Source organism: Polypterus senegalus, chromosome 2, assembly GCF_016835505.1.
Source record: "Polypterus senegalus isolate Bchr_013 chromosome 2, ASM1683550v1, whole genome shotgun sequence".
NCBI classification, from domain to species: domain Eukaryota; kingdom Metazoa; phylum Chordata; class Cladistia; order Polypteriformes; family Polypteridae; genus Polypterus; species Polypterus senegalus.
In genome coordinates, this window is record NC_053155.1 from 45,900,839 (window position 1) to 45,925,328 (window position 24,490).

The 24,490-nt window shown below is 39.6% G+C and overlaps 1 protein-coding gene across 1 annotated transcript in view; it reads right to left on the reverse strand.

Moving 5' to 3' along the window:
• Positions 1-22,489: 22,489 nt before the first annotated feature.
• LOC120522879 (ribose-phosphate pyrophosphokinase 2) overlaps positions 22,490-24,490 on the reverse strand; it is a 41,036-nt gene continuing 39,035 nt past the window's right edge. Inside the window, exon 7 of the mRNA XM_039743623.1 lies at positions 22,490-23,587. Within this exon, the coding sequence (XP_039599557.1) occupies positions 23,495-23,587 (93 nt within the window). The 3' untranslated portion in view covers positions 22,490-23,494. The remainder of the gene's footprint in view (positions 23,588-24,490) is intronic.

The window sequence follows — 24,490 nt, forward strand, 5'->3', positions numbered from 1 at the left end:
TGCTGGATGTTAATTGGAGAGCACTTGGAGCACATCCGGGTGACGTATAAAAGAGGCCGTCTCATTCCACTCAGGGAGTCGGAGTCAGGGGGAAGAGGACGGAGCTTGCAAGGGAGGAGTGGAGGTGGAAGAAGAAGCGAGAGAAAGAGAACTTGGTTGGTGAATTGTGCACTGTTTGCTGTTTCATTGTGCGTTGTGTAATAAACGTGTGTGTTTTGGGACTTTTGACCGTTGCGTCTGTCTGTGTCCGGGTTCGAGGTTCATACACTATAATTACTTGTTTAGTAGATGTTAAGTATTGGACATCAAAATCTTCCTTCAGGTAAATGAAAGTAAAATTGAATTTATTATATTTAATTCCCCAAATTTTATCAGTAGTATAACTGACACCTTACAGCCTCTGTCAGCAAATGTGCGCACCCATGTTATAAACGAGGTGTCATTTTTGATCAACATTTTAAATTTGATAGGCATAATAACAAGGCAGTAAGAGGGAGATTCTTTCCTCTTTAAGAAGATTTCCAAATTGCAGTCTGTGCTTTCTTTTAAGGACCTATAGATTGTTGTTCATGCATTTTTTCCTTCTCGTCTTGACTATTCTATTTCTCTCTATTCGGGTGTTATCTATCACTTTTGTAGCTGGTCCAAAATTCAGCCATTCGTCTCCTGGTACAAAGAAGGCAGAACATGTTTCTCCAGTGCTGGTCTCTCTTCATTGACTGCCAGTACAATGCAGAATTCATTTTAATGCTTTATTATTTGTCTTCCTGATCATGCTGCTTGTTAACAATGCCAAGTTTACAGGCCAGCTTTACTAGAGTAGTAGAGGCCAAAGACACCAGCCAAATATGTCAGGCCCCTTAAATTCTGTACTTGCGCTCTGGAGAGTCCTGTGGCCACCAGTGAGAACTTTGGGGAGAAAATCACTAGACTTGTCAAGAGTCTGACCCTAAAGTAACATATGGATGGGGAATAAAGCTGATTTGGCCCAATTATATGGATGGGTTTAGAGTAAAAAGGCGAGTTTGAGAAGTACACAACCTACTAGAGAAGTAACATAGCAATTGCAATGTAGATCAAGACTGTGTGAGGCTGCATTTATGGATGTTTGTGAACCACATGTTTTGTTTGGATGGTGAGCTATCGGATGAGCCACCACACATAGAAGACAGGATCCAGAACCTGTTAAGCTTGGCCAAGAGAGATAGATAGGATTTTCTTCTTGTTAATTCATTTGATACTTGTTGTTCCATTATTCATTATTCATAGACTGGGCCAGAGAGCAGCAATGGCTCATAATTGGAATTAACATCTGCAAATCTTCATCTCTCTTTCCTTCCTTGGCCACTTTTTGTCTGCCCCATCAGAAACACTAACAGCCTTAGAATGAAAGTTTACTTGATGAATCAAGTGACATCATGACGGATGTTTCATGGCTACCACCTGTAATTATTTTTGGAGTGGTAATTAGTTATGGTCTTTTTTTAAAGTCATCCACCACATACACAATAATAACGGAATTTACAAAATACGTCCACATGTACAGGACCAGCGCTACTTCAGTATTCCCTATCTACCACTAGATACAATGCATCTCTTATCGTTCCTTTTCTCTTCCCTTTTCGGTTAATTATTTCCATTGAAACTGTTGACTTTCTAAGAATTGTTGTGCTTTGAAATGCTGTGATGTTCAAAAATAAAATGCAGCTTCAACTGCTAAAGGCTAAATATATTAGGTGGCAGTGCAGTGGTTTAGCACTGGTGGTTTTTCTCACAATGCCTTTCTTCACACCCTCATCTGGGGAGAACAATGTCTCCCATATCTCAGAGTCATTTAAGTTATGTTAATTGGTGATTTGAAGGTGTGTGTGAGTGTGCCAGGCAGCAGACTGGCACCACATCTCAGGTTATCTCTTGTCTACATGCTGTGCCGCTAGGTTAGGCGTCCTCTTACTGTGACTTTAAATGAATGAATGAAAACATTTTTGTTATTGTTTTGTACAAAATGGCAAAGTTTGTGTAAGTAGTTCAGAGAGATCAAGGCTTTGGAAAACTACTTTTTAAAAACATTGTCATTTGTTTATATATATATATATATATATATATATATATATATATATATATATATATATATATATATATATACACACACTGTATATAGTATATACAGGGTGAGGCAGAAAGGACAGACGTCTTTGAAATGGCTAGAACTCACCACTAGGTGGAGTGACAGATGTGCGGTAGGTGGCGTTAGGTTCGCAAAGTCTTAGCATTTTTTAATTCTCTTTTTAGTTGAAGCCATGGAGACGTGGATGATAGAATACCACGTTTTTGCGTACGACTGTTTTGTCAAGAACAACCAATCTATTTCCGCAGTTAAGCGTGAGTTTCGTTGCAATTTCAATATCCACAGAAATAAAGTTGTTCCCACTCATAACACTATCCTTATCCTACGTTGGGTTAAAACACTTCATACACAATGTACACTAATGAATAAAAGACTGCTGGGGGCTACATGAACGGCACGTGCCCCTAAAAATGTGGAAAGCGTATGACTAGCCCTGCTGCAAAGTCCACGTCGATCTGCTTGGAAGCATTCTTCTCAACTTGGCCTCAGTAATCGTTCGGTAAGGCGTATTTTGCATTTCCACAATTTATTGACAGAGATCAAATTGTGCTAAAATGAACTCTTTTTTAACAAAATTCTCATTTTAACAAATTATTTTTAGTCCTATCCAATTTCCTAAAGAATTAACATTTTTAAAAAAGAGTGAGTTCTGTTTTATACATGTGAAAAAGTTTGGGACCCCTCTCAGCCTGCATAATAATTTACTCTGCTTTCAACAAACAAGATAACAGTGGTATGTCTTTGATTTCCTAGGAACATCTGAGTACTGGGGTGTTTTCCGAACAAAGATTTTTAGTGAAGCAGTATTTAGTTGTATGAAATTAAATCAAATGTGCAAAAATTGGGTACCCTTGTAATTGTGCTGATTTGAATGCATGTCACTGCTCAATGCTGATTACTTGCAACACCAAATTGGTTGGATGAGCTCGTTAAGCCTTGAACTTCATAGACAGGTGTGTCCAATCATGACAAAAGGTATTTAAGGTGGTCAATTGCAAGTTGTGCTTCTCTTTGACTCTCCTCTGAAGAGTGACAGACAGCATGGAATCCTCAAAGCAACTCTCAAAAGATCTAAAAACAGAGATTGTTCAGTATCATGGTTTAGGGGAAGGCTACAAAAACTGTCAGTTTCAACTGTAAGGAATGTAATCAGGAAATGGAAGGCCACAGGCACAGTTGCTGTTAAACCCAGCAGGTCTGGCAGGCCAAGAAAAATACAGGAGCGGCATATGCGCAGGGATTGTGAGAATGCTTATAGACAACCCACAGATTACTTCCAAAGACCTGCAAGAACATCTAGCTGCAGATGGTGTACCTGTACATTTGGGGTACTCAAATGGCAGACCGCGGTCCACAATCCGGACCGCCAAGACGTTTTTGGTGGACCGCGACTGTCTTCTGCGTAAGTCAAAAGTCCGAATATAAAAGCACCAAAATTATTGTTGTTTTATTATTTCCTCTGTAGCAGAGTATACCAAATAACTGAAATCTGGCATTTTTGAAAGCTGTTTGGCATATAAAATTTGCGTTTGGTCTACTGGCATTTTTTTGGTCTATAATTTTTTCATTTGGTCTGTTCACTTTTTGTAAGCGTGATTAAAAGCGGCAATGTAAAACGACACTTTGAGATGAAACACCCCGAGTATTACAATGCGAATTATCCACCAAAGTCAGAGTTCCATTCGCATAAGATCGATGCCCTTAAGTCATCGTTGGTAGCGAGTTCATCGCTGATGACGAAAGCGACCACCACACACTCAAATGTTACAGAAGCTTCGCTACGCATTGTTTGGGTTCTTGGCAGACATAAGAAAGCATTTACTGATGCACAGGTTGTTAAAGAATGCATGATGTCTGCTTCTTCGGTTCTGTTTAGCGACAAAAAGTGTGTTGAACTGATTCAGCAGATACCATTATCAGACAGTACTGCTAGTCGTCGTGCAGATGACCTTTCAGACAATGTCAGTGGTCAGTTAATATCAGATCTTAAACAGGCTGAATTGTTTGCTCTCGCAAGCGATGAATCCACTGATATAACTGACATATCTCAACTCTGTGTGTTCACAAGATTTTTTGATGGCCATAATTTAGTTGAAGAGTTTCTGACATTACTACCGCTAGCAAAACAGACCTGCAGTGAGGACGTGTTTTCAGTATTATCGCAGTTTATGCACGCAGCTGGATTGGATGTAACAAAAATGGTTTCCCTTACAACAGACGGGGCACCAGCAATGACTGGTAAACATAGAGGACTTGTCACTCGTATGAAGGCACTTCAGCCCAACCTTGTTGCTTATCACTGCATCATTCATCAGTCGGCCCTCTGTTCAAAACTTTGTGATGAACTGGCGGAAGTGATGTCTACTCTTGTGAAATTTGTGAATTTTTTAAGATGTAATTCGTCTCTGCAGCATCGTCTGTTTCGTTCTTTTCTTGAAGAGATGTCTGCAGAATTTGGAGATTTGCTGCTTCACAATGACGTCAGAAGGTTAAGCAAGGGCTGTGTGTTGGAAAGGTTCTGGAATCTCTGTGAAGATGTAGCTGACTTCCTGCAGTCCTTGAATACAAAGAAAGCTGCAGAATTTTTAACATTTATTCAAGACAGTGACAAGGTCGCACTGCTGGCATTTCTTGTTGATATTATGGGACATATAAATACACTGAATTTGTCACTTCAGGGTGCAGACAAAACCGTTGTCGAATTGCAAGAAAAATGTTGTGCCTTTGAAACAAAACTGAGCATTTTCATCAATGACTTGGAAGGTGGCAAGATGCTGCATTTCCCAAACCTGAAGAGCTGCATGACAGCTGATCAACAGGCATGTTTTCAGTTGATTTCCACATTTCTACATCATTTGAAGGTCGAGTTTGATGAACGTTTTAAGGATTTCAGAAAACTGAAGCCTGTGTTTTTGTTTGTTGCTGATCCTTTCATTGTCCAGCCTGATGGTGAATGGACATCTGTGGCTGCCTCAAATTTTCCGAACTCAAACCCGTCACTGTTGCAAATTGAAGCAGCTGATTTGCAAGCTTCTCACATTTTGAAAGCAAAATTGAACGAAGTCGGCATAACAATTTTTTGGTCAAAGTTTGGTCCAGATTTTCAGTATCCTGCTGCAAAGAAACTGCCGATTTCCGTGCTCACTATGTTTGGTTCAACATATTCTTGTGAGTGTGCGTTCTCCACTATGAACAGTATCAAGACGAAACATCGAAGTGTAATTACCGACCAGAACCTCAGGAATGCAATGAGAATTGCACTGACTGGTTACTCACCGAACTATGCTGCCATTATGAAATCGAAACAACAGTTTCACACTTCACACTGAGTGACAATCATTTACGTACCAACTGTTGTAATTGGTGTGTTAATTGCAAGTAGTCATGTGACTTTTTTGAATTGTTTTCCATGTTTTGTGCATGTCTTGGTCTTCTGTAAAAATGGTATCATTTGTGTTGAATCTATGACTAGCCTCCTACAGACCTACACCTACAGTCCTACAGACCTACATGGTAAACCTGGCTTTAGCGGACCCCGATGGTTGGTGGCGAACTGAATGTGGACCGGCATTCAAAAAGTACCCCTGCTGTACATCATTCTACAATTCAGTGCAATTGTACAAAGAACATCTGTATGGCAGGGTGATGAGAAAGAAGCCCTTTCTGCACTCACGCCACAAATAGAGTCGCTTGTTGTATGCAAATTCTCATTTAGCAAAGATTTAGAACAAAGTGCTTTGGACTGATGAGACAAAAATTTAGTTATTTGGTCATAACAAAAAGTGCTTTGCATGGCGGAAGAAGAACACCGCATTCCAAGAAAAACACCTGCTACCTGCTGTCAAATTTGGTAGAGGTTCCATCATGCTGTGGGGCTGTGTGGCTAGTTCAGGGACTGGGGCCCTTGTTAAAGTCGAGGGTCGGATGAATTCAACCCAATATCAACAAATTCTTCAGGATAATGTTCAAGTATCAGTCACAAAGTTGATGTTACGCAGTGTTTGGATATTCCAACAAGACAATGACCCAAAACAAAGTTTTAAATCTACAAAAGCATTCATGCAGAGAGAAAAGTAAAATATTCTGGAATGGCCGTCACAGTCCCCTGATTTGAATATCATCAAAGCTATGGGATGATTTAAAGCAGGCTGTCCATGTTCGGCAGCCATCAAATTGAACTGAACTGGAGAGATTTTGTATGGAAGAATGGTCAAAAATACCTCCACCCAGAATCCAGACACTCATCAAAGGCTATAGGAGGCGTCTAGAGGCTGTTATAAGTGCAAAAGGAGGCTCAACTAAGTATTGATGTAATATCTCTGTTGGGATGCCCAAATTTATGCACCTGTCTAATTTTGTTATGATGCATATTGCATATTTTCTATTAATCCAATAAACTTAATGTCACTGCTGAAATACTACTGTTTCCATAAGGCATGTCATATATTAGAAGGAAGTTGCTGAGCCAGTGATTAACAAAAATCCAAAGAATTAAGAGGGGTTCCCAAACGTTTTCATTTGACTGTATGCAAAATACATTATAACAAAGTTAAAAAAAAAAAAGCTGCAAAAAATACATATTTCTTCTGCATTTGGCCCAGAAATCATGATTCAGAAATTCCACTGAACAGCCAATGAAATCACACGTTTATATCACGTGGTTTACCTGATAGTCATCATACTCTCGCCAAGGAGCAGAGCTCAAGAAGTGTTACTGCAGACTGGAGGCCTTGTGGGTGTGTCTAGGGGTGGGGATCACTGTCAATCAAATTGGACTTCAGTGGTTCTTGCGGAGCTCTCAAAGTTCATCGCAGCTCAACGTTGTCACTTGCCTCCGGGTTTCTTGAGGTGTGGTTTGACTTCGCTGAGCATATTGATCAGACTGAGGGTTGGTTTTTGGTTCGCCCTTCAGCAATAGTGCTGACTGCTGAGCTAACCTCATTTTTTACTACTCAACCAGCATTTTATTAATTCACTGAAAATTTACCCATAATACACCAGCATTCTATAAACTTATAAAACAAATTACATTTGAATGAATGTGTCTTTGAATTTTGTGCTTGTAAATTTATACACCTAAAGAGTTGTACTTACAAATGTGACTTTAATTCCCTTTTTATTGTGATCTTTTTATGTAAACTTTTTCCAGGTTAAAAATAAAAGTTGACTCGGAAAAGAACAGAGGACAGCCAGAGAGAGCTGGTCAACCCAGTAAGTGATGTCACCCGAGGGGTGCCATTTCTGAATATTAATAGTCCTGCATTATGGACACCGAGGGTATGTAACTTATGTAACATACTAACTTAAGCCCCGCATGCTCTGGATACTTAGGGGGACCCCTAAGTCTCCTTCTCCTGGACCTCGAAGTCTAATAATTCTGACTGTACGCTATGGACACCAGGGGATGCTGGTTTAAAAAAAAAAAAAGTTTGGAACTTTTGACTGCCATTAATGACAGCAAGAAGAAAACAGAGATAGCCATCAAGTTTGGCTTTGTCTGCTGTATGTGCCAAAACATTGTGCTATGTGCTATTTTCTAATTCCATTATAACAAAATCCTTGTTACAACAAATTATTTTTTCAGTCCCGAGCATTTTGTTCTAATGGAATTTGACCTGTAAATGATATTATTTTATTCTATAGACTAAAATTCATTTGATATACAATGACCAGGAACCCGACCTACCGTTTGAACATTAGAACACTCTAGACGAGAACAGGCCATTCAGCCCAACAAAGCTCACCAGTCCTATCCACTTACTTCTTCCAAGAAAACATCAAGTTGAGTTTTGAAAGTCCCTAACGTTAAGAAAGTAATGCGTGAGCCTTTACTCGACTGTCTAATTAATTACTGGCAATGCTAAAAGCAATACTGATCATTAATGTACAAATCAATCAACATCTCTCAAAATATCCATTAGCATTTCCTTACCCACAATTTCCCACACCATTTTGGTTCAAGAAAATCCCGAATTCTTTGAGACATGGATTCAACAAAGAAAGCTTTTCTTGAAGGTTTTGGTCCCCAACTCCTGTCCTGGAGGGCTGCAGTGGCTGCAGGTTTTCATTCTAACCCTTTCCTTAGTTAGTGACCTGTTTTTGCTCCTGCTTAACTTCTTTTGAATTCATTTTAATTGACTTGATCTTGAAGACTCGGACTGCTTATTTGTTTCATTTTTCTTAGTTAGCAGCCAAACAATAATGAGATACAAAATGAGCCAAAACATCTGGTGTTCATAATACAATATCTGAAAATAAAGAAAGGTGAAGGTCTCAGGATTATTGATCTGCACAGGTCCCCAAAGCATTTTAACGATGCTCTTAGAAAAGAGAAAATCAACAGTTTCAGAAATGTATGCATAATGAGAGCAGCAACAAGCCCTGGAATTGATGAACTGAAAGCCAGAAGTCTACGTGACCATCATCATCAGGTCCTTCCATGAAAACCCTAAATACAAAGAGGACTGTTTGACTTATGTTAGGTAGATTGCCCAGAGGGGACTGGGCGGTCTCGTGGTCTGGAACCTCTACAGATTTTATTTTTTTCTCCAGCTTTTGGAGTTTTTTTTTGTTTTTTCTGTCCACCCTGGCCATCGGACCTTACTCTTATTCTATGTTAATTAATGTTGACTTATGTTTATTTTTTATTGTGTCTTCTATTTTTCTATTCATTTTGTAAAGCACTTTGAGCTACATTTTTTTGTATGAATATGTGCTATATAAATAAATGTTGATTGAAGAGCGAGTTTAATCAACAACACGAATCAGCGCCTGATTAAGCAACTGGTTGGAGTTTGAGGCCCTGACTTAGTTGGTCTTCTGTTGGCTCACTAACGTCACATTTCATTTCTGTTTGGGTGCCATTTAGGTAAGAAATGAAGCAATTCAGAGGAACAATCAGAGAAACGATAATGAAATTCAGGGGAACAAATCTTAAAAAACAAGTCAATTAAAATGAAAGGAAAAGAAGTTAAAAAGCAGCAAGAATAGGTCAATAATTAAGAAAAGGGTTAGAATGAAAACCTGCAGCCACTGCAGTCCTACAGGATGGGAGATGGAGACCACGGCTTTATAGCATTATGTAGTTTCTGTTGAATGTTTTGGCTGTGCTTTCATGCTGCAGGCCACCTGTCCAATCACATACCAAATAAGCATAAGGCCACAGCGACGCTGGATTGGCTCAAAAACAGAAAGGTGAATGCTTTGAATGGCCAAGTCAAAGCCCTGATCTTAACTCTATTGAGAATCTATGGCACTATTTGAGAACTGTTGTCCAGAGACACTGCGGTGGGCTGGCGCCCTGCCCGGGGTTTGTTTCCTGCCTTGTGTTGGCTGGGATTGGCTCAAGCAGACCCCCATGACCCTGTAGTTAGGATATAGCGGGTTGAATAATGGATGGATGGATGCATGTCCAGAGAGACCATCCCAAAAATTCTCCCGAGAAGAATGGGGAAGAATCACTCCTGAACAAAATGTACAACTGGTACAGTGGAACCTCGGTTCACGAACGTCTCGGTACACGTACAACTCGGTTAACGACCAAAAAGTTTGCCAAACTTTTGCCTCGGTTCACGACCACACACTCGGTATATGAACAAGCCAGTTTCCCTTTCGGTTTGTGCGTGCTGATGATTTCTGCACGGGTTGCATTGTTCTCGGTCAGACGTGCGTGTTTGCACGTGTGTGCGTGCTTTCGCTGTGAACTCTTTGTGCTCTATTTCATTTCCCTTCCGGTTCGTACGCGCCGATTACTGTATTTAAGCATGTATTTAGCCTCTCCCTGTTCATTGTTCTCACTCAGACGTGCGTGCTTTACCTGTGAACTATTTGTGCTCTACAGTATTTCGTGTGCTTTTGCAGTTAACCATGGCTTCTAAGCACTGTAACCTCCTCTCCACCCAGTTCCTCCTCACTTCATGCCAGAACTCGACTCATGCAAGGTTAGTTTTCTTGGTGGTTTATGGTTAGTTTTTGTATTTTGTTCATTTTTCGGTTCATAGCGTGAATTGTTGCAATCTTACTTTTCTTGGTAGTTTATTAAGTTACGGATTTTTCAAATGTTCATTTTTTTTCCCTGTGCTTAAAACTCATTGTAAAAAAAAGTGTTTTTAGTGAGCGGGTCGTAAGGCTATAGCGCGAACTCTTGCAATGTTAGTTTTTTCTGTTGTTCAAGGTTTTCTCAGTGTTATTCAATGTTTTTACATTTAGTTTACTATTAAAATGTGCATTCTATGGTTTAATTAACTATATTCATATAGTTTCCATGTTCACAGTGCGCATTCTAAAAAAGTCTAAAAATTAAAACTTGTCCCATAATGCATCTCTTCCTTGACATATGGTGACAGTCAGTCTTTCTATCTGCAGTTATTTTTAAACTTAAGCTATATAATACACATAAAATACTGCATTATTCAACAAATGCAAGCAGAACAAAATAGCACAGCTCCACATTGTATAAATGTTAAGTGGCACAGTTCACGAATGCAAAAGTAGCAGACAACAATTTGTTAAAGGCTCTGGTTAAGTCACGCAGAGAGCTGCACCCGACTGTAAGAAAATGGCAGGCTCTGCCACACAGTAATTTAGAATGAGTCGTAGAATCAACTTATTAAATCAACAAATGAAAATCCCGTCAACAAAGCTGATAAAAACTGGCAAGGGATACGCCAGACAGAGATGCAAAAGAGGAGGTGAAGGCAGTCAGACATGAAGCACCACAGACTGCTGCCATTTTTCTGGCCTTGCACACGCATTATAAGACCCCTCGTCTGGTCAAGTCTATCTCTACTAGATAATCAGTCATGACTTGAATGTTTCTCTTGTGTTAAATAAATTGTTCATATATTGAGTCAGAAATATGACATTAACTGTGTGTTCTATACACACTCCATCCATTTATCCATTTGCTCTGGCTAATTCAATTTCTGGAGCAGGTGTCTATTCCTGCAGTTTTGGTGCCAGGTAAGAACCAATGCCTGAGGAAAAATAAAATGTACACCAGTTACTGCATGAACTTTTTTAACATATATACATTTTATAAATGTTACATATTGGGTTCATTCAGTCATCCTCCATTGGAGACGGTGGCACTGACCAGAAAGCAGGAGACAGAGCTGGAGGTGGCAGAGTTAAAGATGCTAAGATTTGCACTGCGTGTGACGAGGATGGATAGGATTAGAAATGAGGACATTAGAGGGTCAGCTCAAGTTGGATGGTTGGGAGGCAAAGTCAGAGAGGCGAGATTGCGTTGGTTTGGACATGTGCAGAGGAGAGATGCTGGATATATTGGGAGAAGGATCATAAAGATAGAGCTGCCAGGGAAGAGGAAAAGAGGAAGACCTAAGAGAAAGTTTATGGATGTGGTGAGAGAGGACATGCAGGTGATGGGTGTAACAGAACAAGATGCAGAGGACAGAAAGATATGGAAGAAGATGATCCGCTGGGCTGTCTATTCTGATGATAGAATCTTCCCATCAGTCAATTCCAGTGCTCCCAGTAGCTCAGGTGTTCTCTAATTTAATAGTTGTGATTGTTATCCACTAGGGTGCATTTCCTGTTAGTTAGCATGCTTTGTGAGTAGCTCCATCTCACTCTGATCCTAACAGGAGCAGCCGAAAGAAGAAGAAGATCCTCCATTTTGTGAATCATTTTTTTCCAGTTGGAGCCAACTCCAGCAATATTTGTTGCAGGTCGGTAAGCATTCCTGGAAAGAATGCCAAACATTCAGAGGTCATACTAACCCACACTTGCCACGCTGAGTCACGTCATACCAACGTCAACTAATCATTTATTTGATTCATGTATTGTCCATTTAGTCTAGTATAATAATATGCACCTGATCCCTTTCCCTCATAGTCGCCTTTTCCTCTTTGGGTAGAGACGCCCATTTTATCCTCTTCCTCTTGGCGTCGCTCGTCGAACTGACCACTCTTCGAGTCACAGAGTTTTTACTGGGAAAATGCCGCGGTGGTCGCTAGCGCATTGATTGGCCTGGTTTATGCAATTCTAGCCTAGTCGTGTCGGAGCTTTAGTTTCCAGAGGTGTGCTTTGATTTATTGTTATTTTCACACTTCCATTGCTCACTACTCGGTTATCACTTATTAGGATTAAAGCTATAAACCTCGTTCATGTGGCTCGTGTATGCGTAAGAAAGGCGCTACCACACTGCTGTTATTTGGCCTTGCTATTATTTTTTTGAACTGTTCTTCTACATGTTTTTCCTATTGGATCCCAACTGGATGGACACACAGATGCACACACATAACACACACACACAAACATAGAGACAATTGTCCTTCTGTTAAGATGGATAATAGATAAATAAATAATAGATTTTAAATAGCAAAAAGCTGAAATAGACAGTAATAAAGAAATAATAACAACTAATATCATAAACACCTGTAGTAGCAAAATTACTGTATATAAGACCACTTGGAGCAGATCTGAGTGCTGGGGGGCAGCACAGAGTTCAGAGTCCAGACAGCTAAGGGGTAGAAGGTGTTGCAGAACTGGCTTGGACACCACAGTAACTTCTTCCAGATGGAAGTGGAACAAAGAGACCATGAGAGGGCTGGCAGTGGCCTTTCACAATACTGTGGGTTTTGCAGAGGCACAGCTTTATAAAGATGTCTTTAATGGAGGGCAGAGGGGTCCCACTGATGTTTTCTATCCGTATGTAGGACCTTATGCTCAGAGACCCTACAGTTGCCAAACCTGACCGTAATGCAGCGGGTCAGGACACTCTCAATGGCGCCGCTCTAGAATGTGGTGAGAATTGTAGAATGGGGTAGACTTAGTAACTAATGGATGTGGAGATGCTGCTGCATCTTTTTGGCTATGGAGGTGGTGATAATTATCCAGATAAGGTCAGCTGTCAAGTGCACACCAAGGAATGTGGTGCTCTTGACCAGTTCTACCATGGATCCCTCGATGTGCAATGGGCTATGGACAGCATGGGCCTTCCTGCAGTCACTGATCATCTCTTTTCCATCTTGAGCATATTGCACCAGTCTGCCACTCGCCGTACCTCCATTGTCGAAGATGACTCATCTCCATTGGTGACGAGACCCACCACCCTTGTGTCATCCAGAAACTTAACTGATGGTGTTAGAGCTGTACGCTGCCATACGGTTATAACTCAGCAGAGTGAACAGGAGTGGGCCGAGTATGCAGCCGCTAACAGACCTTTCAGCATGTAGTTGAGACGTGGAGGAAATCCCCAGATACACAGAGAGAACATGCAGCCTTTACACAGACGTAGTAAACGCTGGCAAATCTAACAAGATCAGTAAATCAACCAAGGTAATGTGAGGATTAATGTACAGATAAAAAATAACCTGAAAATGTAATCAAGTGTCACTCTGTGAACTATCCAGTATTTTATTTTATTGTTTTAATCTGAGCCTTTTCTGATAAGAACGTACTAGTGACGTGCACAGATTGTTTTCTTTCTCACAGTGCATCTGAACACAAGTCGCATGCTTTCTAGCCGCACCTGCTTGTTCATAAGAGTGAAACCACTCGCCAATATGGGGGTCTTTGTTAGATCCGCTTTGTAACTGCAGGAGTTAACCATCAATTGCTGAAACAAATCAGGCGGCTCGCTTTCAGTTAACAAATGACTGAAAGTACAGCTGTTGTGAAACTCGGGCGTTTGCATTTCACTTTCATCGGGCTAGGAAATGGCAACTGAAATGGTGACTGACATATTCTAAATAAAGCCGAACACACTTTATGTAAATTACAGATACACTGTACTGTACATACATACATCCTCAAACCTGCTGAATCAAACACGTACTGTACGGACTTCATGTGATTTTAGTTTTGTAAGCATTTTCTTTGCATTTCCTCTCATTTGCCCACATTATGTTGTTTTGTGACTCAGAGGTGAGTGTGCATCTTGTAATGACCTGGCATCCCATGTTTAATTCCTACTTTGCATTCATGAGGCTAACCATAATCTAATAATGGAAACAGATTCGTTTAGAAAATATACATATTGACAGTTTCCTTATAAGTAAAATATTGCTGCAGACACCCTTAACTGGTTACTTCCACAAAGACCCTAGGTTCAAGCCCCCACCCAGTTTGCATGTTCTCCCCGTGTCAGTGTGATTTTTTCTTTATTCGCCAGCTCCCACCAACATTGCAAGACAGGTGTTCCTTTATTTTCTAAGCCTTCTTATTCTAATACAGGGTTGTGCTGAGCTAAAGTCTCTCCTGGTAGCATCAGGTAAAACAAGCAGTAACAGATCCAGGATGGACCACCAGTCACAACAACACACACACACACTCACGGTGGGCCAACTTGGAGTCACAATTCCACCTAACAAACACATGAAGAGAAACATGGAGAGTAAATAGGGTAACTTGGCAGAAAGTGAGCCTGGACCCCAATTTGGGCTAACTACTGCACCACTTTGCTATTTGCTACTATGCAAGCTAATTTTGTGTTCTGTGTGACAGATTGGCTCATTATCACCAGAGTCTTTATAATGTACCATGCACTAATGTATAATACACATTCAGGAGTGAGATGGAGCTACTCACAAAGCATACGAACGAATAGGAAGTGCACCTCAGTGGATAACAATCGCAACTATTAAATTAGAGAACACCTGAGATACTGGGAGCACTGGAATTGACTGATAGGAAGATTCTATCATCAGAATAGACAGCCCAGCACAGACCTGAAGAATGGCCCAGGGCTGGTTGGCAGAGGTCTCTAGAACTCTAAATGTGCTGTAATAAACAAAACACTTCCACAAAGGAAGAGATGGGGACCGCCCCTGTATAATGCCCGATGGACAAAAGAAAAAAATGATGAGGCAAATAGGTGACCAAAAACCATTTACACAGCAGTTGATAATGTGTATTCAAAAGATAGCATTTTTATACATTGACAAAATGGTGGACGAAAATGAGGTGGCAGGAGATGACATCGAAACTGGCAAACAAATACGACGTTATCAAAAGGAAGCGGAGGTGATGTGATGGAGGAAGTGACATCATCGTTATGAGACCAGACAAATCGTTATTGGGTGGAGCAGGATGTGACGTTATCAGAGGGGGCCGGAAGTGACGTTTGGTGGCCATCTTGGTAACCCAAAAGTAGGTTATGGACTTTATATTTCTTCTTTGGGTTTTACGAAAAAGAGAGAGAGGCATTAGTACCGTAAATCAACCCCTTATCTCGGGATATTTCACTCACCTCCAGGCTTGCTGACTGCCTCCTAAACGCACGTGTGTGACAGTACATGGGCTTTGTCTGTTACAACTGACCGTGGACCCCCACCAGAGGTTAATTTTCTCCAGTGATGCTGCAGACTGGAGTTTTGGTTTTCCTCTCCTCTATTGTCACCTGAATGTAGTTCAGCAGTTCACTGAGAGATAGTGCTGGACCCCATTTACAATGCCCATTTGAATTGAACATTAATTGTTCCCTGATTTACTCCTCTGCTCCACCGTTTAAATCGACTGACAGCTATGGAGACACCAGGCCAACTTTCAATTTCCATACAATTATATAAAGCTGAAAATAAAATTACTTTCACAGGTGCAAATTGCAAAACTCACTAAAACGAGTTTTGGGTGGAATTACTGCTTCCTAAAGCCTCGTTTACCGTTGTGTGCTTATCTGTGCTCTTTTGTTTAGCTGCGTAGGTTTTACCGTTAAAAGCTCTATTTCTGCCATGCTGCATATTTTACACATGAAAACAGAGTGAAATAGGTCATAATAATAATAATGACTTCCATACAATGCTGAACTAAAATGACCTATCACATAAAGTAATGAAACATGTCTCCACTACAAATCTAACAGCACCATAAAATGTTATACGAGAAGAAACTGTTAGTGGAAAATGTCATTAGATTAGATTACAGTAATGCCTTACTTTGTATCACGTTCCCCCCACCTCTGGTAAGGGAGTTGTCTTAAAGCCCAACGGTCACTCTGACATATCTCTGGAGGTTTTGTGTGGAGAAACTGCCAGAAGGATAACCATCCCTGAAGTACTCCACCAATCAGGTCTTTTAGGTAGAGTGGGCAGATGAAAGACCCAAGATGGCTAGCTTGGAGTTTGCGAACTACCGTATATACTCGCATATAAGTCTGGTTTTGTAACCCTAAAAATCGATCATAAAATCAAAGCCCAATTTATACACCCATTAAAAAATGTGACACTTTTTTTTTTTTTATACATCTTCTTACTTCCCATCTCGCACCAATTTCTCAGACACATCGAATTTTGTTGCAGCAGCACAGTTACCAATTTATTTCGCCACATCAATGACTTTTAATTTAAAACCAGCTTCATATTTTCTTCTAATTGAATGCTCAATTGTAGATAAGGGATGCTCTTATGATAATGGTGTATGAGAGTGTGAGATACAAAAATCACAAATCAGTGTAAACATCGCTTTGAAATTGTTTGGGTATTACTGTGTGGTCACGTAGGCACAATACATAGAAAAAAAGGCATTGTGATGCGTGGTTACTCTCTCAGGTGGGTGTTCGCATATCATAATCTCTTGGACCAACAGCGTGAGTTTTCCCATTCGATTTATATGACCAACATTATAAAATACCATAAGTTATACTGTAAAATCATGCCCAGACTTAGCCGCGGGAGAACTTGTCAGCGAGTAAATAGGGTAAATGGACTATGAGGCCACGAGAGAAAAGATTTTATGGTCTGATGAAACAAAAACAGACCTCTTTAGGTTGCATGGCAAGCATTACGTCTAGAAGAAATCAGGCACCACTTATCACGGTAGTAGCAATAACATATTATTATATTATTTTTAGCAGCCGGGTTTGTGAGGATTACCAGAATCAAGAGGAAAGATGAACAGATCAGAGAAGACACCGATTCTTTAAGAAATCCTCCTTAAGAATGCTAAGGACCTCAGGATTAGATGAAGATTCATCCAACAACATGACCCAAAGCAAGGCAGGACAAGAAGGTCAATGTCCTTGAGTGACTCAGCCAGAGTCTGGACTTGAACCTGATTAAACATCTCTGGAGAGGCCTGAAAAGGGTGGTACATCGAAGCACTGGATCCAACCTGTCAGAGCTTGTGTGGTTCTGCTATGGAGAGTGAGAAAAGGTGTCAAACCCATGGGTGCGAACACCTGCAGCATCGTATCCATGAAGACTTGAGGTTGTAACTGCAAGTACCTGAAAAGGGTGAAGTAAAAGTAAAGATCTCAGTACTTATAGTACTGGGCCAAAGTAGCTGACACTTAGACAGTTTACAAAAATATTGTGTTAGACTATTATTTTAGGTCATCTGAATTAGTGCAACAACATAAAAGACGATATTAGATTCACAAAACTTCCCTTTCGTAAAAAGTGAATCAATAAAAGAAGAAAGTTGAATGTCCTTAAAGAAGGAAAGTAGCCTAGTAATTAATAGACCACTTCCCAGTTAAAACAACAGACTTTGTAGGCGTGTAGCCAAGTGCTTGATTAAGCAAATATAACAAACGGGTGCCAATGACCAATGACATCAAGTTTAGGTTGAACCAAAATGATTAACTGTAACAAAACAGCTGTGTAGTGAGATTTAAACTGGGCATGACAACCACAGTAAAAAAAATGAGGTTGCAGTTGTACCAAACCTTACACCATAGCAAAAGTGGGTATAGCAACAAGGCAGTCAGCCTGCATCAGCAAGGTTGCCCCCATGCAGAAATTTCATAGCAGACATGCGTTTCCAGATGTGCAGTCCAAGCTCTTCTGCAGAAGTACGAACGAATGAGCAAAGCGGAGGACTGTAAACTTAATGGTTGGCCACAGAAATTGAGTACAATGAATGAAAAACATGCATCAAGCTTATTTAACTTCAAAATTAGAGAATGTTCAGAGATGTGTGAGAAACCAGAGGGCCCTAGCAATACCGTCCAATGGGTCCCAACTTCATTCTGCACCCTGACAATGACCCCAAACACACAGCCAAAGTCTACAGTGAAAAGAGGAATATTGCATCGTAAAACAGATGGTATGGCCCCCCAGAGACAGAAGCACGTAAGTCAGCCACAGTCTGCAATGGAAGTATTCCAGGAAGACTGGAAGAGACAACCACACAAGGGACCTTCAGAAACTGCATGACAGTAGACCTAAGAGAAAACAAAGAGTGATTGAAGAAAAATATTAATTTCATTTATACTTTTTCTGTTTACTGAACTTTCTAGTAGGTTTGACTAATAAAAACTAGTAATGATATTACTTTTGAAAAGCATTCCTGCTTTATGGCTTCTTTTCACAAATGTCTAAAGCCTTTGCACATTACTGTATGTATGTGTGATATTTCAGTTTTTATTATTTTATAAAAATGTGTAAAAAAAAAAAAAAACTATTTAGTATACATTTATGGTATACACTTTACGACTAAGTTCCATTACTAAGACTAGGTTGTTAAGCAAATTGTTTGATAAGCGAGTAGCCGGCCCTTATCGATATTTCAACCATACCGTATTGGCAGTGGATTTGTGTCAACCATCTTTAGATATTGTTTTAATATCACCTTAGCACCATTTATAATATTTCCAGTAGATTTATAAATGTTTATAAAGTAGTGTACTGTATACTGTAATATTACAATAAACAGAATACAGCGAAAAAAACTCGAAACCATCCATGGCTTGCTATAAATGTTTCTGTCTTCCTTTGTGCACCTTCAACGTCTCAAAGATATTGCGTGCCTTGGTGTGAATCATTAAAAGGCTCACCGGCATTCTTTTTATATCTGGTCATCAAACCAAATAACCAGTAAATTAAGGAAATATGGCACTACCAGGACATTACAACAATTAGAATGTTGATGACTGGGCAAGGATAGAGCTCTTTAAATGAAAAAATAATTAGTGCTTTACTTTTAAGTGTTAGTGAAAACTTTGCAAGTGAGCAGTCTTTCCACTGTGAGCGACGAACAATGTGCCATATTGCAAGGTCTCCTTTACTCACTGCAAATTGATGTGGTCTGTGAATTCTGTATTTCAAGTTGTTTGAACATACCGAGATGCAATTTTGAGTGAGTTTATACAGTGGGGAAAGTAATTATTTGATTCCCTGCTGAATTTGTAAGTTTGCTCAATTACAAAGAAACAAACAGTCTGTAATTTTATTAAGTTTCATTTTAATGGAGAGAGACAGAATATCAATCAAAAATTAAAAAAAAAAAAAATTCATAAAAGTTATAAATTGATTTTCATGTCATTGAGAGAAATAAGCATTCGATCCGCTACAACCCAGCCCACACATTGATTGATTGTAATCTGGGCGCACAGCCAAATTAATTGATCAATTCCAGATACTCCTGCTCTCAACTCGTTATGTGTATAAAGCCCACCTGTCCACAGAATCGATTTCTTGCATTTCACCCTCTCCACCACCATGGGCAACACCAAAGAGCTGTCAAAGGATGCCAGGGACAAGACTGTATACCTGCACAAGGCTGGAATGGGCCACAAGACCTTCAGCAAGAAGCTTGGTGAGAAGATGACAGCTGTTGGTGCGATTATTCGGAAACATAAAATGACCATCAATCGCCCTCGGTCCGGAGCAAGATCTTGCATCATGGGATGAGGATGATCATGAGAAAGATGAGGGATCAGCCCAAAACTACACAGGAGAAGCTTGCTAATGATCTGAAGGCAGTTGGACCCACAGTTACCAGGATCACCACTGGTAACACACTATGCTGTAATGGTTTGAAATCTTGGAGCGCCCTGCTGAAGAAGGCACATGTACTGGCCCAGATGTTCACTGGTAAACTTAAGACGGGTTGTAGGGGACGAAATACTTATTTCTCTCAATGACATGCAAATCAATTTATAACTTTTATGAAATGTGTTTTTTCTGGATTTTTGCTTGATAATTCTGTCTCCCTCCATTAAAATGAAACTAACATAAAAATTAGAGACTGTTCATTTCTTTGTAAGTGAGCAAAGTTACAAATTTAGCAGGGGGTCAAATACTTATTTCCACAACTGTATTAGTTTTTTACTTAACTACAGTAATCCCTCCTCGATCGCGGGGGTTGCGTTCCAGAACCCCCCGCGATAGACGAAAAATCCGCGAAGTAGAAACCATATGTTTGTGTAGTTATTTTTATATATTTTAAGCCCTTATAAACTCTCCCACACTGTTAACATTATTAGAGCCCTCTAGACATGAAATAACACCCTTTAGTCAAAAGTTTAAACTGTCCTCCATGACAAGACAGAGATGACAGTTCTTTCTCACAATTAAAAGAATGCAAATAGATCTTCTTCTCTTCAGGAGCAGAGAATTTCAGAGGGAGAGAGAGAGAGAGCTCGCAAAGAAAAGCGAAAAATCAATACTTGTGCTTTTAAGTTTGCCGTGGCATTTTTTTAGAGGAGCGTCAGTATCTTCTAAGCAAACAGCCCCTCTGCTCACATCTCCTCCGTCAGGCAGAGAACGCCAGAGAGAGAGCGAGATTAAAGCAACAATCAAAAATCAATACGTGTGCTTTTGTGCTTTTAAATATGCCGAGCACCGCAATAAAGCGGCATTTTTTTAGAGGAGCGTCAGTATCTTTTAAGCAAACAGCACCTCTGCTCACAGCCCCTCCGTCAGGCGCAGGGAATGTTAGAGAGGGTGAGAGAGAGGCAGAGGCAAGCAAACAATCAAGCTCCGCGCGGGATGCATATCTTATAGCATTGAGGAGTTTTAGTTAATATGTAATACGTGCTCTGATTGGGTAGCTTCTAAGCCATCCGCCAATAGCGTCCCTTGTATGAAATCAACAGGGCAAACAAACTGAGGAAGCGTGTAGCATAAATTAAAAGACCCATTGTCTGCAGAAATCCGCAACCAGCGAAAAATCTGTGATATATATTTAGATATGCATACATTTAAAATCCGCGATAAAGTGAAACCGCGAAAGTCAAAGCGCGATATAGCGAGGGATTACTGTAAATGAATTTTGGTTCTGACAGTTTTTCAGATTTGTTTTGTTTTCAGATTATTGTTAGTTCTCTGCTAGGTGGGCAGCAATGATCAATAATATTAATAAACAGTGTTAGAAAATGTGTCAAGGTAAAAGAACATGCAAATGTAGTCAAGTGCGAGCCAGAAGATACACATAAAATAACGCTAAAAGTGCCACAACCGGTGCAAATTGGTGTTGTACTTTTAATTCTGTAACTATTGTACACATTTTGGTGAAGTGGTGGCTCTGGGGCCAAGGATATGCTCTGGTATCTGGAAAGTTGCTGGTGCCCGTTACTGCCAGAAGAGATCCTACTCTGTTGGGCCATTGAGCAATGTCCTTAACCTGAAAACTGCTCCAGGGGAATTAAACAATGGCTGATCCTGTGCTGTGATCTTCAAAAGTCATGAAAACAGACATCTTCCCCATGGGAATTAATATACTATATCAAAAAAAAAAAAAGAAAAAAAAAAAAAAACTTTTTTGCTACACGTGTTCTGATATTCTAATAAGGAAACCTAACTGATGGTATCTTTTTTTTTTTTTAACATGAAGGACCACTGCTTACGACAGCAGCAACATCACTGAACACTGATACCCAGGTGTGTATCGTGGCCTCTACACTTTTCACAGTGCACAGTTTGAGAACTGCTGCTATATAGTAAGCTGTCCCACTGCGGGGTGTTGGCAAGGCTGCATCAGGCAAGCATCTCAGACGGGTTAACCTGACTGCATCAACCACTTATAAAGGTTTTTATAAATGTGAGATAACGAGATGTGTTCATAGCCAGAGCTGATCCAGCATTTCTGTGACTTCTGTCTGTGTGGAAGTGCAATGAGCCAGCTTTAGAAAATGACACCACCGCCTGATACGTGACACGATTTCATTTCAGGGAGGCAGGGTAGTGCAGAAATTAGCACTTCTGGTCAAATTTCTGTCCACAATAATTGGCACAGCATAGTTGGCAGATGATTCCCTAACCCTCAGGAACACTTTACAGACCACTGCACCATTATAATCCACTGAAAACTACTTCAGTTTCTCTTTCTCCATTGACTTCAATGAATTTTCCAGAGTTTAGCACAATTCCTGAACATTTCCACGTTTTCACCAAACTCAGACAATTCAGCGGGGTTCGCTCATCACGAATCATCAATCAAATTTTCCGAGAAAAAATTTAAAGTTATACAACATGTGCCTCTGCAGTGTAGCTGTTTAGGAAGGACAGCAGCATGACATGCACCCAAATTAAATACTTAAAAAAATTTAAAACATTACCTGGCATCCCTTGTGGCACTTCCAGGGTTAATGGTTAAGAATTCTTTTACTGAAACAGAAAGTAACTGGATATTTTTATACTCTACAAGCAATATAAAAAACACCCCCGCACAACACACTTTAAAGTATTTTAGCATTTATTTAAAGCAGTGCTTAAAGTTTGGAACTGGTAAGGATAAGCACTGTGCCACAACATAAATGTAAAAATGAGAGACAGTAAAGAGGTACATTACCAGCAACAACCCCTAATCTCCAACAGATAATAAATTTATAAAGATTACTCCCCCCACCCACCTTAAAAATATACACAACTCCTGAAAAAGCAATTTGGAATGTTATAACATTTTAAAAGTGTCAGAGAGCTTAAATAAATTCACCAAGTGGTTACAAATAGCAGATCTGTATATGTACTGGTTTACCAATCTGACATTTGTATTTTAACTGAGCAGATGCCCTTGCACAAGTAATTTTTATAGTGTAATTTTTATAACAGATTTACTTCCTTTTTTTGCTTGTAAGAAGCTGAAAGAAATGCATATAGAAAGTATTAAGACCGCTTCACTTCTTTCACATTTTGCCATGCTGCAGCCTTCTGCTAAAATCTTTCAAATTAATTTTTCCCCCCACATCAAGCAATACTCAACTTAGAATGACTATGCAAAGATGGGATTTTAGAAGTTTTTTGAAAATGTATTAAACATTAAAAACGGAAATATCACAGTTTACCAATTTTTTACTTTTAATAAATTTGCAAAACCTTCTAAACTCCTCCTTTTGTTGTGTAATTCTGGGGTATTGAGTGTTGCTTGATAAAAATATTTTGGTGTCAAGGCTGCAACAAAGCAAAATGTGAAAAACATGACAAGTTCTGAATGCACTGTTCAAACACACATTTACTTAAATTCTTCATTTGGATCAAGCTACAGCAACTGGACAGACTACTCAAAGATATTACCCGACATAAGACTTTTTTTTTTTTTTTGCAGTTTAAGATCAGAAAGGAACTCATTGGAAAGGAGGAATAAGTCACTTATTTGGATGCTCCTGCTCATGGGCCTGCATGATTTCAGGTAGAGGACTGCAGACATTGATGAATGACGTAAAAATAGTAATCGGTTATCTTCTCATAAGGGGACATGACTAAATAAGTAGGATACAGATTCTCCATTGTGTGTTCTGCGAATTGCTTCAGCGAGGATCATTGAAATATCAATCACCTGAGGAGGAAAAAAATATATATTTCTAACAAGTTGTCTTGCTTCCTTCTTTCTTTTTTGCATGCTTTCTTTTATCTTTCTGTAAACATTATGAAGAACACCCACATACAAATTCGACTCCTGAAATATTCACCACTGCAAAACTACACTTTTAATTTGGTTTGTGAAGGACTGTGTGAAGCAAAGACTTAAGATAAAATACTGTTTCACTTAAACTTGCTGGATTACATGGGCTATAAAATTCCTGCTAATGCTTCAAGTATCAATTCACGTTCACTCTACAGATACGTGAAGATCCAAAGCCTAACCTGGAACCGTCAGATGCAATTCTCATGATATTCATGCATACCCAAGGTAATGCAGAGTCACCATTCAGCTACATTTTCTATACAACATAAAACTACTATAAAAGAGTTTATTCACAGGTAAATCTTCATGAAAAAATGAGCTGTATGATTACAGGGATAATGTACAAACTCATCACTTATCAGCAAACTTTAGATATACCGTGTGACCCTGTGGTCGAAATATAGATCTTGAGTCTACCAGATTGCTGGCTAAAATATCAAGACACCATAGTGACAGAGCAGATAATTTAATACAGAGTTTACTCTGGGAATACCTGGACAGGCTAGAGACCCCATTATGCAGTCTGGAAGAACATACAAGGAGAAAAACAGGACTGTCTTTGTTAATTTCAGATCAGTTCATTTTACAATAAACGAGTGAAGGTTTTACTAGTTTGACAATGCGTACCAAAGGCAAGCAGAAAGTCATAAAATTGAAAGATGAATTATGGATATTCATAGTATAACAACAAATATAAGGAGCTATAAACAGTGTAAGGCAACATCTAAAGGCATTGGACATTTTTATGCTAGTATTACTCATAATGTACTTCTG